Here is a 20,111-nt window from a genome sequence, read left to right as displayed (position 1 = left end):
AGATCCACTATCAGAATAAAATTCAATAGGCTGGGCAGCAAGGTTATAGCCAAGCCCAGCCCAGCCCAGCTTAGCTATGATATTTATCACTGACTATTACCAATGTGCTATCGAGAATGATTGTTGAGCGATCTCCACTTAAAAGCTAAATAGATTTACTGTTGCTATCAAAGTGATTCCAAAGTGTAGGTTTAACAGAGCAAATGAAATCTGACCATACTTTATCATTCATAAATCCTCAATTTAGCTATTTAGGACTACAGTATAAAGCATTGGCAAAGTCATCCATAGCTATTGTTTCAATTTAACAAAAAAGAGAGAACACATAGGCTTAGGGTGGCTATGCCCAAACTGGGGTATACCCAGGGGTATGCCAAATAAATATGTGATTCACATTTTCAAACAGTCCATTTAGATTTTCCAACGGGGCTATACATTTGGGTGATGTTTTTTTCTCGCCTGAGTAGCCTCGTTTCACTGCCAAAAATAAAATTAAAGCATCTAGTGTTCAGTGAAACAACAACACAAGGTCAAATACAGGTAGCCTAGTCAAATAATTAACGTCCAATCACATTAACCGTTACTCTCTCGGCAGATTTCCACTAATGATCCGTATGTAGCCAAACGTAGCTGCTGCTCATTCCGTTTGCTTGAAAATTGATAAATGGTCCAAAAAAAGTGAGGCCCGCGTCCATAGAGACACATACCAGCTCTACTGGTTGCACTGCTACTACCAGCAGTACTACACCTGCACCTGTCGACGACACAAGTTGTTCTGCTTCCACAAGCACATCCAATGCTAGCATCAGTAATTCTACATTTGTTGCTAGCCCAGCTATGCCCATTACGTTTATGGAGGGTCTATTAAGGAAGACATCCTCTTCTGGAAACCAGGATAACAGAATAGGATATTTTTTAAAGTACTGGACAGCTTTGTGACATCAAATGGACTTTGGTGGTATCTGTACTGATGGCCCGACGCCACTTGGGTACACTGCAGCATCCACCGAGAGGCTCTTGCTGCCAAGGGAATGCCTGCCAGCTTGAAAGACATTTTGGACACTACAGTGAATATGGTTAACTTAGTTAATGGTTAACTTATGGTTAACTTAGGCCCCTGAACTCTCGTGTATTTTCTGCATTATGCAATGATATGGGCAGTGACCATGTAACACTTTTACAACATACAGAAGTGCGCTGGTTATCAAGGGGCAAAGTATTTTATGTTTTTATGAATTGAGACTGCCTCCAGTCCACTTACCGATATCTGAATAAGAGAGCCTCATTGAAACAAGCGGTTCTGTGAAAATGTAATTTAATCAGAAGCCACTGCCAGATTTCTGGATAGGGCTGCACTCAGAGTATCCTGCCTTGGCAAATCGTGCTGTTAACACACTGATGCCCTTTGCAACCACATACTTATGTGAGAGTGGATTTTCTGCTCTCACTAGCATGAAAACTAAATACAGGCACAGACTGTGTGGAAATGTATTTAAGACTGAGACTCTCTCCAATAGTTATGTGCATCCTTTCAAGCACACCCTTCTCATTAACCTGTGGCGAGTTATTCACAATTTGATAAACAAAGAAGGTTTTATATGTAAGAGGGCTAAATAAAGAGCAAAATGATTGATTATTATTTGTGCCCTGGTCCTATAAGAGCTCTTTGTCACTTCCCACGAGCCGGGTGGTGATGACAACTCAACCTCATTCTTATGTTTAATAAATGTATCATATAGTGTACAGTGGGGCAAAAAAGTATTTAGTCAGCCACCAATTGTGCAAGTTCTCCCACTTAAAAAGATGATAGAGGCCTGTAATTTTCATCATAGGTACACTTCAACTATGACAGACAAAATGAGAAAAAAATAATCCAGAAAATCACATTGTAGGATTTTTAATGAATTTATTTGCAAATTATGGTGGAAAATAAGTTTTTGGTCACCTACAAACAAGCAAGATTTCTGGCTCTCACAGACCTGTAACTTCTTCTATAAGAGGCTCCTCTGTCCTCCACTCGTTACCTGTATTAATGGCACCTGTTTGAACTTGTTATCAGTATAAAAGACACCTGTCCACAACCTCAAACAGTCACACTCCAAACTCCACTATGGCCAAGACCAAAGAGCTGTCAAAGGACACCAGAAACAAAATTGTAGACCTGCACCAGGCTGGGAAGACTGAATCTGCCATAGGTAAGCAGCTTGGTTTGAAGAAATCAACTGTGGGAGCAATTATTAGGAAATGGAAGACATACAAGACCACTGATAATCTCCCTCGATCTGGGGCTCCACGCAAGATCTCACCCCGTGGGGTCAAAATGATCACAAGAACGGTGAGCAAAAATCCCAGAACCACACGGGGGGACCTAGTGAATGACCTGCAGAGAGCTGGGACCAAAGTAACAAAGCTTACCAGCAGTAACACACTACGCCGCCAGGGACTCAAATTCTGCAGTGCCAGACGTGTCCCCCTGCTTAAGCCAGTACATGTCCAGGCCCGTCGGAAGTTTGCTAGAGAGCATTTCGATGATCCAGAAGAAGATTGGGAGAATGTCATATGGTCAGATGAAACCAAAATAGAACTTTTTGGTAAAAACTCAACTCGTCGTGTTTGGAGGACAAAGAATGCTGAGTTGCATCCAAAGAACACCATACCTACTGTGAAGCATGGGGGTGGAAACATCATGCTTTGGGGCTGTTTTTCTGCAAAGGGACCAGGACGACCGATCCGTGTAAAGGAAAGAATGAATGGGGCCATGTATCGTGAGATTTTGAGTGAAAACCTCCTTCCATCAGCAAGGGCATTGAAGATGAAACGTGGCTGAGTCTTTCAGCATGACAATGATCCCAAACACACCACCCGGGCAACGAAGGAGTGGATTCGTAAGAAGCATTTCAAGGTCCTGAAGTGGCCTAGCCAGTCTCCAGATCTCAACCCCATAGAAAATCTTTGGAGGGAGTTGAAAGTCCGTGTTGCCTAGCAACAGCCCCAAAACATCACTGCTCTAGAGGAGATATGCATGAAGGAATGGGCCAAAATACCAGCAACAGTGTGTGAAAACCTTGTGAAGACTTACAGAAAACGTTTGACCTCTGTCATTGCCAACAAAGGGTATATAAAAGTATTGAGATAAACTTTTGTTATTGACCAAATACTTATTTCCCACCATAATTTGCAAATAAATTCATAAAAAATCCTACAATGTGATTTTCTGGATTTTTTTTTCTCATTTTGTCTGTCATAGTTGAAGTGTACCTATGATGGAAATTACAGGCCTCTCTCATCTTATTAAGTGGGAGAACTTGCACAATTGGGGGCTGACTAAATACTTTTTTGCGCCACTGTACTACTGCACTGTTAGAGCTAGGAACACAAGAATTTAGCTATACCCGCAATAACATCTGCTAAATTAGTGTATGTGACCAATACATTTGATTTGATTTGCTGGGGACAATAAAAGGTGACTCTAAAATATGCAGTTTTGTCACACAACACAATGTCATCGATGTCTCAAGTTTTGAGGGAGAGTGCAATTGAGATGCTGACTGTGGGTATGTCCACCAGAGCTGTTGCCAGATATTAATGTTCAGATCTCTACCATAAGCCACCTCCAACGTCATTTTAGAGAATTTGGCAGTATGTCCAAATGACCTCACAACCACAGACCAGGTGTAACCACGCCAGCCCAGGACCTCCAAAACCGGCTTCACCTGCGGGATCGTCTGAGACCAGCCACCTGGACAGCTGATGAAACGGTGGGTTTGCACAAACAAAGATTTTCTGCACAAACTTGTCAGAAACCGTATCAGGGAAGCTCATCTTGTTGTCCTCACTAGGGTCTTGACCTGGCGGCAGTTTGGCGTCGTAACCGACTTCAGTGGGCAAATGCTCATCTTTAATGGCCACTGGCACACTGGAGAAGTCTGCTCCTCACGGATGAATCCCGGTTTCAGCTGTAGCGGGCAGATGGCAGAGCGTGTATGATGCCTTGTTGGTGAGCGGGTTGCTGATGTCAACCTTTGCTGAATGCCCCATAGTGGCGGTGGGGTTATGGTATGGGCAGGCATAAGCTACGGACAACAAACACGATTGCATTTTATCGATGGCAATTTAAATGCACAGTATATCATGACGAGATCCTGAGGCACGTTGTCATGCCATTCATCTATCGCCATCACCTAATTTTTCAGCATGATAAGGCACGGCACCGTGTCACAAGGATCTGTACACAATTCCTGGAAGCTGAAAATGTCCCAGTTCTTCAATGGCCTGCATAATCACCGGACATGTCACCCATTGAGCATGTTTGGGATGTTCTGGATCGATGTGTACGACAGCATGTTCCAGTTCCCGCCAATATCCAGCAACTTCGCACAGCCATTGAAGAGTTGGCCAACATCCCACAGGCCACAATCAACAGCCTGATTAACTCTATACAATGGAGATGTGTTGCACTGCATGAGACAAATGGTGGTTACACCAGATACTGTTTTTTTTAAGGTATCTGTGACAAACAGATGCATATCTGTATTCCCAAGCATGTGAAATTCATAGATTAGGATCTAATTGCAGGACTTCTTGATTTTTTTCAGAAGACCATGTCTTAGGTCCGTAAAGTTTATTTCCATTGTATCTTTTTGTACAATAACCCTATAAATACAATTTCACATTTAAATAAAAAGGAGGAGAGGTTACCTTGCATCCCACCCAAATGTTAGGAAGTACAAATAATGCACAACACAAATGACTGGGTGAAACAAAAGCTGATTAGAAGGAACAATATTCATAAGTTAATGCAGTATCTCATATGACATACCAACTGCATATCTGGTTATTTTCTCATTAGGTTATCAGACAAGAGAGGTGCATTGTGTAAAACAAGCTAGATAAAACTCTAAATTTACCCCGTATCATATATGATAATAATAGTAATTTCTTTGAAGAAACTATAGAAGGCACCACACAGCCTTAGGGAACCGTCCTCCCATTGAACGTCTAGAATTTTAGAGAATCACCAAAACCTGTGTAACAAAGCCTACAAAAAGGAGAGTGTCGAGTTGAATATTAATTTGTCTAAACATGAGAACAAATGCAAACAGCTGGGAATCTTAATGCACTCAAGCTGCTTTAACAAATACAAGATCCCTATGAAAAAGGGAGTCAATAATTTGAAGAGCACAAACATGATTCACTCCCATGTAGTTTTTTGATTTAGTTCAATATAAACAACCAATAGTTGTTGTGAACTGATGATGATTTGTTTGTCGAGACAATGATCATGTATCATGATGAATGTCAACTATAACCAGTAACCACCATGGTCTTTGACCTTCACATCAGTCTGTATTATCTACACAACACCACCACCATGGAATTCAGGTTCTCATGAGCCTATGGTCTCATCGTTGATGTTGGACACACCATCACTGTGACTGCAGGATAACACCAAGGGTCTTCACTGTGGCATTCACAGCATTCATAGCAGCGGTGGCCACCACAGGCAAATCTCTGGCCACTCTCTGGATGGGGGGCATGTTGGGTCCTTCCAATGTGTCCAGGATACCTTCAGACAAAGAAAATGAAAAACAAATGTCTCATTTTTATTTAATAAAATTCAAGACCCAGTTTAAAAGGTCAGTGGAGTCAAAAACCAGTGTTTCCAGTGTTTTGTATGGTATTTCCACTCTGAGGTTGAAATAATATTGTGACAATTATGATAACTACCTTTTAGTACAAGAGCTGTTTGGGAAACAACACATGGAATTTCAGCCTGTTTTGGTAGGATTGAGTTTTGTCCTGCGATATCACCAGATGGTATAAGTTAATAGACCAATTACAAAGAGTTTCAAACCTCTCTGCTAATAACATCTAGTTCAAATTACATATCCCTCCAATTAGCTCCCTCAGACCACTCCAAGACAGTCCTAGAAAATTGATTGCTTGAGAAATAGCTTTTTGCTGAAAAGCTACTTTATTTTTATACCATTTTAACTTAAAACAATCACAGTAAGATACTTCATTGTTACCCAGAAATGATTTGATATTGAGATAAAAAAAAACTCTGCATTGGACTTTTAGGAATATACCTTGGCGTAGGGTTGGGCGGTATCCAGATTTTCATACAGTCATACCGTTCCTGTACCATACCAGGATATACGGTATTATCGGCAGTGCACACAAGGGGCACTATTCCTTCCCAAACAAAAAAAACTCCAGCACAAAACACATTGACGTACAAAACAAATTTAGGCAGCAGGGATCTTGATCCAGGAGTTGATTGATTGTCTCTGCTGTAACCAAGAAGCTTGGTATTGCAAGCTAGCCACTTAGCTAGCAAGTTAGCAAACCAAATGCCTAGCTGGAGCCCTGAGCTGTAGATCATTTATTTGGCACCTTAGATAGTTACCTTATAGTTATCAGCAGTGGCGTAGCATGCACCCCCACTGTTCCTTCAAAGCAGGTGCGCCCCCGAGTAGAGAAGTGCACAGATATTTGAATATTTGAACGGACAATAGTATTCCAATACTGAGTATTGTGTGTGAGTATTCTATTTAACACTGAAAAATTACATTAAAATATCCATGTGACGGGCCTCCCGGGTGGCGCAGTGGTCTAGGGCACTGCATCGCAGTGCTAGCTGCGCCACCAGAGTCTCTGGGTTCGCGCCCAGGCTATGTCGCAGCCGGCCGCGACCGGGAGGTCCGTGGGGCGACGCACAATTGGCATAGCGTCGTCCGGGTTAGGGAGGGTTTGGCCGGTAGTGATATCCTTGTCTCATCGCGCTCCAGCGACTCCTGTGGCGGGCCGGGCGCAGTGCGTGCTAACCAAGGGGGCCAGGTACACAGTGTTTCCTCCGACACATTGGTGCGGCTGGCATCCGGGTTGGAGGCGCGCTGTGTTAAGAAGCAGTGCGGCTTGGTTGGGTTGTACTTCGGAGGACGCATGGCTTTCGACCTTCGTCTCTCCCGAGCCCGTACGGGAGTTGTAGCGATGAGACAAGATAGTAATTACTAGCGATTGGATACCACGAAAATTGGGGGGAAAAGGGGGTAAAATTTATTTTAAAAAATATATATATATAAAAAATATCCATGTGACATTGTTACATACAAGGGTATATATATATCATGATGTTTCAAACTACTAATATAATAAAAAAACTTTCCAATTACGTTTTTATGACGTGCGGCTCATAAAAAGACCGGTAGCCTTCAGGTGTGTAGCTTGATGTTTAGGTTGGCCAATCAAAGCGGCTCAATGTGTAGCAAGTGGAGTGACAGGTCACTAATGCAATGCAAGTTTATGGAATTAAAAAGTTTGAAAAATGAGAAGGAGTAGTCTACAATGAGCAACCAACAGGTAGGCTGTTTATCCTAATGGGGTTGGGGAGAAAGCGCAGAATGTGGCCTCAATTAGCCTAGCTAGCTATAGCTGGCTAGGTTCTCTAGGCTACGCCAGTAAAGACAGGCACTGTTATAGAGTGCATTCTGAAAGTATTCAAACCCCTTTACTTTTTACACATTTTGTTGCGTTACAACCTTATCCTAAAATTGATCAAATTGTTTTAATCCCTCATCAAACTACATACAATACCCCATAATGATAAAGCAAAAACAGGTTGAGACATTTTTATAAAATGTACAAAAAATAAAAAAAACATTTACATCCTTATTCAGACCCTTTCCTCAGTACTTTGTTGAAGCCCCTTTGGCAGTGATTACAGCCTCGAGTCTTCTTGGGTATGATGCTACAAGCTTGGCACACCTGTATTTGGGGAGTTTCTCCCATTCTTCTCTGCAGATCCTCTCAAGCTCTGTCAGGTTGAACGGGGTTCGTTGCTGCACAGCTATTTTCAGGTCTCTTCAGAGATGTTCGACCGGGTTCAAGTCCGGGCTCTGGCTGGGCCACTCAAGGACATTCAGAGACTTGTCCCGAAGCCACTCCCGCAATGTCTCAGCTGTGTGCTTAGAGTCGTTGTCCTGCTGGAAGGTGAACCTTCGCCCCAGTCTGAGGTCTTGAAAGCTCTGGAGCAGTTTTTCATCAACGATCTCTGTACTTTGCTCTGTTCATCTTTCCCTTGATCCTGACTAGTCTCCCTGTCCCTGCCGCTGAAAAACATCCCCACAGCATGATGCTGCCACCACCATTCTTCACCGTGACTTGGTTCCTCCAGATGTGATGCTTGGCATTCAGGCCAAAAGAGTTCAATCTTGGTTTCATCAGACCAGAGAATCTTGTTTTTCAAGAGTCATTGAGGTGCCTTTTGGCAAACTCCAAACGGGATGTCATGGGCCTTTTACTGAGAAGTGGTTTCCGTCTGGCAACTCTACCATAAAGACCTGATTGGTGGAGTGCTGCAGAGATGGTTGTCCTTCTGGAAGGTCCTCCCATCTCCACAGAGGAACTCTGGATCTCTGTCCGAGTGAACACCGGGTTCTTGGTCACCTTCCTGACCAAGGCCCTTCTCCCCCGATTGCTCAGATTAGCCGGGCAGCCAGCTCTAGTAAGAGTCTTGGGTGGTTACAAACTTCGATGGAGGCGACTGTGTTCTTGGGTACCTTCAATACTGCAGAAATGTTTTGGTACACTTCACCAGATCTGTGCCTAGACACAATCCTGTCTCGGAGCTCTACGGACAAATCCTTTGACCTCATGGCTTTGTTTTTGCTCTGACATGCACTGTCAACTGTGGGATCTTATATAGACAGGTGTGTGCCTTTCCAAATCATGTCCAATCAATTGAATGTACCACAGGTGGACTCAAATCAAGTTGTAGAAACACCTCAAGGATGATCAATGGAAACAGGATACACCTGAGCTCAATTTCGAGTCTCAGAACAAAAGGCTCTGAATACTTACGTAAATAAGGTTTTTTTATTAGCAAAAAATGTAAATAAATAAATAATTGTTTTGTCATTATGAGACATTGTGTGTAGATTGATGTGGATTATGTTTTATTTAATCCATTTTAGAATAAGGCTGTAACGTAACAAAATGTGGAAAAAGGGAAGGGGTCTGAATACTTTCCGAATGCACTGTATGGGATGATAAATAACATTGTGGCTCCTACAAGTTAGCTAGTTGTGGATGTGGCCGAGTCAGCTACTGCGTCTCTCCTCTGTCTGCTCACTGCCACACACACAGCCCTCTGTAGCTGCAGCAATAGAGCGCCAGCCTCTCCAACGCGCAGCAGTGAAGAAAACGTGTATTTTGAATGTCCGGATATCTGACAAAAATGTATGATACTGTTTGAATAGTGAAATTATTTAAAATGCCTATCCCTACCTCAGAGGTTATTATACATGATTTATTTTGACGGTATTGAAAAATCATACTATACGTATTTAAAAATACCACGGTACACTGCCCAAGCCTAACTTGGAGGATCATTGAATAGAAGCAATTAAAATGTGTTTATAATTGGACAAGGGGAGCCTGTATTCATTAAGCGTCTCAAAGTAGGAGTGCTGATCTTGGTCACCCCACCCTTCATTAAAGATTTAAAAAGGCAAAAATGATCTTACATTGAACTAAAATATAATCGCAACATGTAAAGTGTTGGACCCATGTTTCATGAGCTGAAATAAAATATCCCAAAAATGTTCTATAGGCACAAAAAGCTTATTTCTCTCAAACGTTATGCACAAATTTGTTTACACCCCTGTTAGTGAGCATTTCTCCTTTGCCAAGACGAGCCATCTACCTGACAGGTGTGGCATATCAAGGTGATTAAACAGCATGATCATTACACAGGTGCACCTTGTATTAGGGACAATAAAAAGCCACTCAAACACAATGTCACAGATGTCTCAAGTTGAGGGAGCTTGCAATTGGAATTGCCAGAGAATTTAATGTTCAGATCTCCATCATAAGCCGCCTCCAACACTATTTTAGAGAATTTTGCAGTACGTCCAACCGGCCTCACAACCGCAGACTACGTGTAATCATGTCAGCCCAGGACCTCCACATCCGGCTTCTTCACCTGCGGGATTGTCTGAGAACAGCAACCTGGACAGCTGGTAAAACTATGGGTTTGCACAACTGAAGAATTTCAAACTGTAAGAAACCGTCTCAAGGAAGCTGCGTGCTCTTCGTCCTCACCAGGGTCTTAGACTGCATTTCGTAGTCGTAACCAACTTCTGTGGGCAAACGCTCACCTTTGATGTCCACTGGCATGCTGGAGAAGTCTGCTCTTCACGAATGAATCCCAGTTTCAACTGTACCAGGCAGATGGCAGACGTCTGTCGTGTGGGGGCGAGCGGTTTGCTGATGTCAATGTTGTGAACAGAGTACCCCATGGTGGTGGGGTTATGGTATGGGCAGGCATAAGCTAGACAACAAACACAACTGCATTTTATCAACGGAAATTTGAATACACAGAGATACTGTGACGAGATCCTGAGGCCCATTGTCATGCCATTCTTCCGCCGCGTTACCTCATGTTTCAGCATGATAATGCACGGCCCCATGTCACAAGGATCTGTACACAATTCCTGGAAGCTGAAAATGTCCCAGTTCTTCCATGGCCTGCATAATCACCAGACATGTCACCCATTGAGCATGTTTGGGATGCTCTGGATCGAAGTGTACAACAGTGTGTTCCAGTACCCGCCAATATCCAGTAACTTCGCACAGCCATTAAAGTGGAATGGGACAACATTCCACAGGCCAAAATCAACAGCCTGATCAACTCTATGCGAAGGAGATGTGTTGCGCTGCATGAGACAAATGGTGGTCACACACGATACTGACTGGTTTTAAGTTATCTGTGGTCAACAGATACATATATGTATTCCCATTCATGTGAAATCCATAGATTAGGGCCTAATGAATTTATTTAAATTGACTGATTTCCTTATATGAACTGTAATTCAGTAAAATCTTTGAAATTGTTCCATGTTACGTTTTATATTTTTGCTCAGTGTAGATCAGCATTCCTACTCTGAGACGCTTTGTGAAGACGAGTCCTGGTTTGCCTTCCGGGGGATCTTACCTTCAACAATCTTGTGATAAGCAAAGTGCAGGTAGAGCAGAAAGAGCATATGCAGAGCAGCCAGTGTTCCACAGAGGATGAGGCGTGGGGTCTGGCCCACGGTCCGAGAGATAACAGCAGCCACCTGAGAGAGAGGGAGAAGGTGAACCAGGGGGAGAGACTGACTATCACTGACATAGTGGGCGCATTCGAGCGGATATATTTTGTCTAGGGCTTTCAAAGTGTGTTGCATTATGGGGATAAAAATTGTCTGACTTGCACCTACAGTTGCCCGTCACCAACCTCATCCTTCAGCCTTCGCCTGCATTGTGGGAGACTCTATTATCAACCAGTCATGTGGGTGTTTTTGTTTGACCCACGCAAAGAAATGACTGAGACAGGAACCAACTTTGCCGTGATTCATATAGGCCTATACAGTGGATATATACAAATGAATGTGATATTTTAGGCTCTCACTATTTGATTGAAAAATCTACACACATATAATTTCAGTTTGACATATTTATTTCAACATTATAAAGAAGAACTTTTAGAAACAACGGCATCACTGCCATGTTAATCTGAGCCTTGCTGTTGGAAAACCACATTAGTGTCCGACTTCACTCCTCGACGTTCGTCTAGTCAGTTGCTTTAGCCTTACCACGCAAAACGCAGACAGTGAGTGTCAAAGGGCTCTTTGGATTTGAAGTAATTAATCTGCCTATTTACCATCCGCAGTGTGGAGAGCCCTCCTACGACCAGCCACAGGATGTAGAACAGGGAGTGGAAGTGGACGTTGTAGGTGACGAAGAGAACCACGCAGTGCCCGAAAAGACCATAACCCTGTTGGGGCACATAGTAGAACAGACGGTGAGATTTCACACTGCTTTTATAGCAAACGGATTACACAGGGATGCTGTGAGGAGAGTTATGGTCACTGTTGACTCACCAGCAGAGACAGCATCTGGAGCATGGTGATCTGGGCATTGCATAGGTACGCCAGGAAATAGATGAAGGAGGAAACTCCCAGCCAGTAACCAAAGCATGTCCCTATGGCTGTTCCCATCAGAGTACCCTCTCTCTGTCCAGGGAGGAAAAACATTTATTAGGCCTTATCAAGTTCAGATAGACAACTAACAATACAGGATGAACAGACCACATGAGTACTAAATAAGCAGTACCTAATGTCTGAGACTCTGAACAGATGCTTTTTGCTTTCTTAATGTCAAAATGGTTGAGTTGATGCTACCTTCATCTACAGTTGTATGGTGTTCATTACACCTAATACACCATATCCTGAGGTCTCTGAGGTCATTAAAGATCCCATGGCACTTATCGTAAGAGTAGGGGTGTTAACCCCGGTGTCCTGGCTAAATTCCCAATCTGGCCCTCAAACCATCATGGTCACCTAATAATCCCCAGTTTACAATTGGCTCATTCATCCCCCTCCTCTCCCCTGTAACTATTCCCCAGGTCGTTGCTGCAAATGAGAACGTGTTCTCAGTCAACTTACCTGGTAAAATAACGGTAAAATAAAAAAATAATAATAATATCCATCTGTATACTGCATATTAACATGCATTTATGAAGCCAGTATAAGTTGGGCTCTCTTACAATAACGGTTCCTGATGTCTTCATTCCGTGCAGGAGGATAGCCACCAGCGTGAACACCAGCATCATTGGCCCATACAGCTCCCCAGCAATCTTCTACAGTTGGAAAAGAAGAGCAGTGAAGACATTTATATTTCCTTTAATTGGCCATGTAAGCTCTGAAAACTTCTAGATTTAAATCTTTCCCCAGCCTGTGAAAATAGTATGGGGAAAGAAAATCCCACTCACCTGTGGAAAATTGATCATGCGGATGGGTATCATTGATTCAATCAACCTAGGGTAGAAAAGAGGCGTACATGTTAGGAAGAGTGTCATAAAATGTGAATGCTAAACTATACATGTTAGGACTACAAGTCGTGATTACCATACACATTTGTACTGACTCACCTGTTCCTAACTTGCATAGGCTCCACATCAAAGTACGGCCGGAGAATGTCTATGTTGGCATATAGGTTGAAAGCCTTGGAAGCCTGCCGCTTTCCTGCTTGCCACACCTAAGAGGATGAGGGAACGTTCATTATAAATCAGCTGACAAAGGTGTGATGAAAGTCAAAGTTATGACAGTAACATTAACCAGACAATTGAGATAGAAATGCTATTGAGTTACCCAATATTGTAATTTCTAACGGCAAAGCCCTTTTTATAACAAAGGTAATGTTGTGTGTGACAAGTTGTTGCCCATCAGCATCACAAAGCTTTCTCAGCTCACCTCATCTGCCACCTGTCTCCCCAGCTGGCCCTTGATACCCTTTATTCCCAGAAACTCGCCATCCTCTCCAGTCTCCTCTTCAGTTGCTTCAGCCTCCTCTGCCACCTCTTCCTCCTCCTTCATGCGCTGGTGCATCTCCCCCATGTCCTCAAAGCTGGAGCCTGATGTGTCATCCATGTTTTCCATGTCAATCACTGCTGACCCTGTGCCCTAGTAATAGATCGTGTATTACATATAACTACTGTACATCCTTGTATGTGAAATTTGTTTCACGCGCAAATTGTTCATGTTTTCATCAGACAGTCACAACCTGTGAAATTAATTAAGTTAGCTAGCTAAGAAAATAAAAAACTGTTTCTTAGTTTATGATTAGCTAGCTAGCTAGCATAACATTGTTGTCGGACAAACTTTAACGTTAGCTATCTCTGCACAGAAAAAAAATTGTTTGGCAACACTAAAGAAGATGTAACAATACCACGATGTAGCTAGGAAAATAATAGTATATACATTGCAATTATTTTCTTGGCTATCGCTACCTAGCTAGCTAATGTTACCTGGATAATGTTGTCCTCAAAACCGTCCCATGGTTCCGTGTTCGTGTTTTTGTTTCCATCAGACGAAGCCATCTTTTAGAGCAGGTGAACGTGTTCTTGATCCCTTTTAAAAAGAAAACTGCACTTTCAATCTCACATACAACCAATGAAGTGTCAACTACCGCATCAGGGGCGCTTTAAATATAAATATTTGTTCCCAAAAATGCATTACACTGCCAAATCAGATGGGGGTGCGTCACTCAGACTCAACGCGTAACACGTCGTGCGTACTACGTGTAAACATAACATATCGCGCGACTTTGAAATGGAAAGCAACTCATGTAGCTCAAAACAATTAGCAAAAATATCTTTGCTCCAAATCAAAGTGACCAAATCGTTTCAGATCTTAGTTCACATAGGTGCATATGGTGTATGCTTAGAGTTGGTTTGGACTGGTTTGTGTTCAGAGTTTTCATGTCATTGGGTAAAAAAGAAGAAACCCGCACGCTGCTGTTTCTTATTTTTTTCATTTTATTCATCTGTTGCCATGCACTTGCAAAAAAGATAGCTCGGATGTGCGAGTGCCTTTTGAATTTTGAATCATACGTCAGTGGGTAACATCCAGTGGCGATCCGTCATTCAGTGCAGGTGGGGCTGTTTTGAGACCCACATTTTCGTTATTTTGGCATTAATACGTGTCACATATCAGTTTGCAAGCAATGTAGAAAATATATATCATTCAGTTAATAAAGCTGCATACACACATGGTCTCTTTTTTGTTTTCTTGAATAAGGCATCTCCAAAATGCAGGTGTTTCAGCCTAGCTCAGTGATTTCTGTTGTGGTGGGGTGAACCAGCAGAAAATAGGAGCATTGCGCCGTGATTGGTGCAGTGTTCTGTCACTCATGGGGACAGTACGTCATTGCCAAGTTTAAGTGCTTAGTAAGGGTAGACATCTGAGATCAATTTCGAGTCTCATAGCAAAAGGTCTGAATACTTATGTAAATAAGGTATATATACAGTTCATTCGGAAAATATTCAGTCCCCTTGATTTTCCCCACATTTTGTTACGTTATAGCCTTATTCTAAATTGTATTCAATTAATGTTTTTCCTCAACAATCTACACACAATACCCCATAATGACAAAGCGAAAAACAATTTTCTTAGCACATTTTTATTTAAAAAAATAACAGAAATACCTCATTTACATAAGTATTCAGACCCTTTGCAATGGTACTCGAAATTTAGCTCAGGAGCATCCTGTTTCCTTTGATCATCCTTGAGGTGTTTCTACAACTTGATTGGAGTCCACCTGTGGTAAATTCAATTGATTGGACATGATTTGGAAAGGCACACACCTGTCTATATAAGGTCCCACAGTTGACAGTGCATGTCAGAGCAAAAAACAAGCCTTGAGGTCGAAGGAATTGTCCATAGAGCTCCAAGACAGGGTTGTGTCGAGGCACAGATCTGGGGAAGAGTACCAAAAAACTTCTGCAGCATTGAAGGTCCCCAAGAACACAGTGGCCTCCATCATTCTTAAATGGAAGAAGTTTGGAACCTCCAAGACTCTTCCGAGACCTGGCCGCCCAGCCAATCTGAGCAATCGGGGGAGAAGGGCCTTGGTCAGGGAGGTAACCAAGAACCCGATGTTCACTCTGACAGAGCTCCAGAGTTCGTCTGTGGCGATGGGAGAACGTTCCAGAAGGACAACCATCACTGCAGCACTCCACCAATCAGGCCTTTTTGGTAGTGGCCAGGTGGAAGCCACACCTCAGTAAAAGGCACATGGCGGCAGGTATCCTAGTAGTTAGAGCATTTGGCCAGTAACCGAAAGGTTGCTAGATTGAATCCCCGATCTGACAAGGTAAAAATCTGTCGTTCTGCCCCTGAACAAGGTAGTTAACCCACTGTTCCTAGGCCGTCATTGTAAATAAGAATTTGTTCTTAACTGACTTGCCTAGTTAAATAAAGGTTCAATATAAACATTTTAAATGACAGCCAGCTTGGAGTTTGCCTAAAGGACTCTCAGGCTATGAGAAACAAGATTCTCTGGTCTGATGAAACCAAGATTGAACTATTTGGCCTGAATGCCAAACGTCACGGCTGGAGGAAACCTGGCACCATCCCTAATCAAATCAAACATTATTTGTCACATGCGCCGAATACAAGTGTAGACCTCACTTTGAAATGCTTACTTACAAGCCCTTAACTCTTCTTGAACTGCACTGTTGGTTAAGAAAATATTTACCAAATAAACAAAAGTAAAAAATAATAAAAAGTAACACAATAAAATAACAATAATGAGGCTATATGCAGGGGGTACAGGTACCGAGTCATTGTGCTGGGGAACAGGTTAGTTGAGGTAATTTGTACATGTAGGTAGGGTTGAAGTGACTATGCATTGATAATAAACAGCGAATAGCAGCAGTGTACAAAACAAATGGATGGGGGGGGATGTCAATGTAAAGAGTCCGGTGCCCATTTGATGAAATGTTCAGCAGTCTTATGGCTTGGGGGTAGAAACTGTTAAGGAGCCTTTTGGTCCAAGACTTGGCGCTCCGGTACCGATTGCCATGCAGTAGTAGATTAAACATGACTTGTCTATGACTTGAGTGAATGGAGTCTCTGACAGTTTTATGGGCATTCCTCTGCCTATTACATAGGTCCTGAATGGCAGGACGCTTGACCCTGGTGATGTACTGGGCTGTACGCACTACCCTCTGTAGCATCTTACGGTCAGTGCCGAGCAGTTGCCATACCAGGCGGTGATACAACTGCCCAGAATACTCTCAATAGTGCAGCTGTAGAACTTTTTGAGGATCTGAGGACCCATGCCAAATCTTTTCAGTCTCCTGAGGGGTAAAATATTTTGTTGTGCCCTCTTCACGACTGTCTTGGTGTGTTTGGACCATGATAGTTCATTGGTGATGTGGACACCAAGGAACTTGAAACTCTCGACTCGCTCCACTATTGCCCCATTGATGTTAATGGAGGCCTGTTCGGCCCGCCTTTTCCTGTAGTCTACAATCAGCTCCTTGTCTTGCTCACATTGAGGGAGAGGTTGGCACCACACTGCCAGGTCTCTGACCTCCTCCCTATAGGCTGTCTCATCGTTGTCAGTGATCAGGCCTACCACTGTTGTGTCGACAGCAAACTTAATGATGGTGTTGGAATCGTGCTTGGCCACGCATTTGTGGGTGAACAGGGAGTTCACGGGTGTGGACTAAGTACACACCCGAGGGGCCCCAGTGTTGAGGATCAGCGTGGCAGATGTGTTGTTGCCTACCCTTACCACCTGGGGGCGACCCGTCAGGAAGTCCAGTATCCAGTCGCAGAGAGAGGTGTTTAATCCCAGGGTCCTTAGCTTAGTGATTATCTTTGTGGGCACTATGGTATTGAATACTGAGCTGTAGTAAATTAACAGCATTCTCACATAGGTGTTCCTTTTGTCCAGGTGGGAAAGGGCAGTGTTGAGTGCAAAAGAGATTGCATGATCGGTGGATCTGTTGGGGCGGTATGCAATTTGGAGTGGGTCTAGGGTTTCTGGGATAATGGTGTTGATGTGAGCCATGACCAGCCTTTCAAAGCACTTTATGGTTACAGTCATGAGTGCTATGGGTCGGTAGTCATTTAGGCAGGTTACGTTAGTGTTCTTGGGCACAGGGACTATGGTGGTCTGCTTGAAACATGTTGTCATGTTATTAAAGACTCAGTCAGGGACAGGTTGAAAATGTCAGTGAAGACACATGCCAGTTGGTCAGCGCATGCTCAGAGTACACGCCCTGGTAATCCGTTTGGCCCTGCGGCCTTGTGAATGTTGACCTGTTTAAAGGTCTTACTCACATCGGCTACGGAGAGCGTGATCATACAGTCGTCCAGGACAAGCTGATGCTCTCATGGAGCTTCAGTGTTACTTACCTCAAAGCCAGCATAGAAGTAATTTAGCTTGTCTGGTAGGCTCGTGTCACTGGGAAGCTCGTGGCTGTGCTTCCCTTTGTAGTCTGTAATAGTTTGCAAGCCCTGCCACATCCGATGAGAGTCGGAGCCGGAGTAGTACGATTCAATCTTAGTCCTGTATTGACACTTTGCCTTTTTGATGGTTTGGTGGAGGGCATAGCGAGATTTCTTATAAGCTTCCGGGTTTGAGTCCCAAATCCTTGAAAGCGGCTGCTCTACCCTTTAGCTCAGTGCAGATGTTGCCTGTAATCCATGGCTTCTGGTTGGGGTATGTACGTAGGGTCACAGTGGGGATGATGTCATCAATGCACTTATTGATGAAGCCAGTGACTGATGTGGTGTACTCCTCAATGCTATCGGAAGAATCCCTGAACATACTCCACTCTGTGTTAACAAAACAATCCTGTGGCTTAGCATCTCTGTCATCTGACCACTTTCTTATTGACCGAGTTACTGGTGCTTCCTGATTTAGTTTTTGTTTGTAAGCAGGAATCAGGAGGATGGAATTATGGTCAGATTTTCCAAATGGACATCTTTACAAACTAAGCATTTGTGTTTATTGATCAGAGACACGAGGGATGTTCTCTTGATAAGTGTGTGATTTGACAATTTTCCTGTCCTGCTAAGTATTCAAAATGTAACGAGTACTTTTGAGTGTCAAGGAAAATGTATGGAGTAAAAATATATATATTTTTTTAGGAATGTAGTGAAGTGAAAGTAGTCAAAAATAGAAATATTAAAGTACATATACCCCCAAAAACGACTTAAGTAGTAAAATACTTTATGCCACTGGCTAAATGATCCTTGGTATCAAATAAAATAACATTTTATTAGTCACATGCGCCAAATACAACAGGTATTACCTGTATTACCTTACAGTGAAATGCTTACTTACAAGCCCCTAACCAGCAATGCAGTTTAAAAAATACGGATAAGAATAAGAAATAAAAGTAACAAGTAATTAAAGAGCAGTAGTAAAATAACAATAGCGCGACTGTATACAGGGGGGCACCGGTTAGTTGAGATAATATGTACACTACCGTTCAAAAGTTTGGGTTCACTTAAAAATGTCCATATTTTTTAAAGAAAAGCTAGATCTTAATTGCAAAAGGGTTTTCTAATGATCAATTAGCCTTTTAAAATTATAAACTTGGATTAGCTAACACAACGTGCCAATGGAACACAGGAGTGATGGTTGCTGATAATGGGCAGCAACCATCACTCCTGTACACTACCTTTCAATGTAGTGTACAGTATGCCTATGTAGATATTCCATTAAAAATCAGCCGTTTCCAGCTACAATAGTCATTTACAACATTAACAATGTCTACACTGAATTTCTGATCAATTTTATATTATTTTAATGGACAGAAAATGTGCTTTTATATCAAAAACAAGGACATTTCTAAGTGACCCCAAACTTTTGAAAGGTAGTGTACATTTGGGGTTATTAAAGTGACTATGCATAGATGATAACAACAGAGTGTAGCAGCGGTGTAAAATAGGGGGGTCAATGCAAATAGTCTGGGTAGCCATTTGATTCGGTGTTCAGGAGTGTCATGACTTGGGGGTAGAAGCTGTTTAGAATCCTCTTGGACCTAGACTTGGCGCTCTGGTACCGCTTGCCGTGCAGTAGCAGAGAGAACAGTCTATGACTAGGGTGGCTGGAGTCTTTGAATTTTTTTTGCACCTTCCTCTGACACCGCCTGGTATAGAGGTCCTGGATGGCAGGAAGCTTGGCCCAGTGATGTACTGGGCCGTTCACACAACCCTCTGTAGTGCCTTACGGTCGGAAGCCGAGCAGTTGCCATACCAGGTGGTGATGCAACCAGTCAGGATGCTCTCGATGGTGCAGCGGTAGAACCTTTTGAGGACCTAAAAAACCATGCCAAATCTTTTCAGTCTCCTGAGGGGGATAGGTTTTGTTGTGCCCTCTTCACGACTGTCTTGGTGTGCTTGGACCATGTTAGTTTGTTGGTGATGTGGACACCAAGGAACTTGAAGCTCTAAACCTGCTCCACTGCAGCCCTGTCGATGAGAATGGTGGTTTGCTCCTTTTCCTGTAGTCCACAATAATCTCCTTTGTCTATGACTATTTTGAAAGATTCTAGGGGGTTAAATCCACACCTGTTGATTTCAGCACATGTGACAAATAAAATTGTATCTTATTTTCTCATATCCTTTCTATAATCCCACCCTCATCCATATAATAATCTCCACAAATGCATTTCGGTAAAGTGGCTGACAATTGGCAATTGCTTTCATTCAGATCAATAAGTAGCCTTCCCTACTTATTGATCTAATGCAGAGATATTACATTTT

The 20,111-nt window shown here is 42.8% G+C and overlaps 1 protein-coding gene across 1 annotated transcript; it reads right to left on the bottom strand.

Moving 5' to 3' along the window:
* Positions 1 to 4,606: 4,606 nt before the first annotated feature.
* Positions 4,607 to 14,114, bottom strand: yipf3 (Yip1 domain family, member 3). The gene is made up of 9 exons (XM_055902079.1): positions 13,850 to 14,114; positions 13,296 to 13,505; positions 12,974 to 13,080; positions 12,815 to 12,860; positions 12,590 to 12,682; positions 11,925 to 12,056; positions 11,705 to 11,818; positions 10,997 to 11,120; positions 4,607 to 5,566 (listed from the first exon to the last, which is right to left on the bottom strand). Exons 1-9 carry the CDS (start codon positions 13,919 to 13,921, stop codon positions 5,427 to 5,429), a joined length of 1,038 nt encoding a protein of 345 aa, XP_055758054.1. The 5' UTR covers positions 13,922 to 14,114; the 3' UTR covers positions 4,607 to 5,426.
* Positions 14,115 to 20,111: the final 5,997 nt, after the last annotated feature.

This window comes from Salvelinus fontinalis, chromosome 37 (genome assembly GCF_029448725.1).
Source record: "Salvelinus fontinalis isolate EN_2023a chromosome 37, ASM2944872v1, whole genome shotgun sequence".
Classification (NCBI taxonomy): Eukaryota; Metazoa; Chordata; class Actinopteri; order Salmoniformes; family Salmonidae; genus Salvelinus; species Salvelinus fontinalis.
This window is presented reverse-complemented; position numbering and strand designations above follow the sequence as displayed.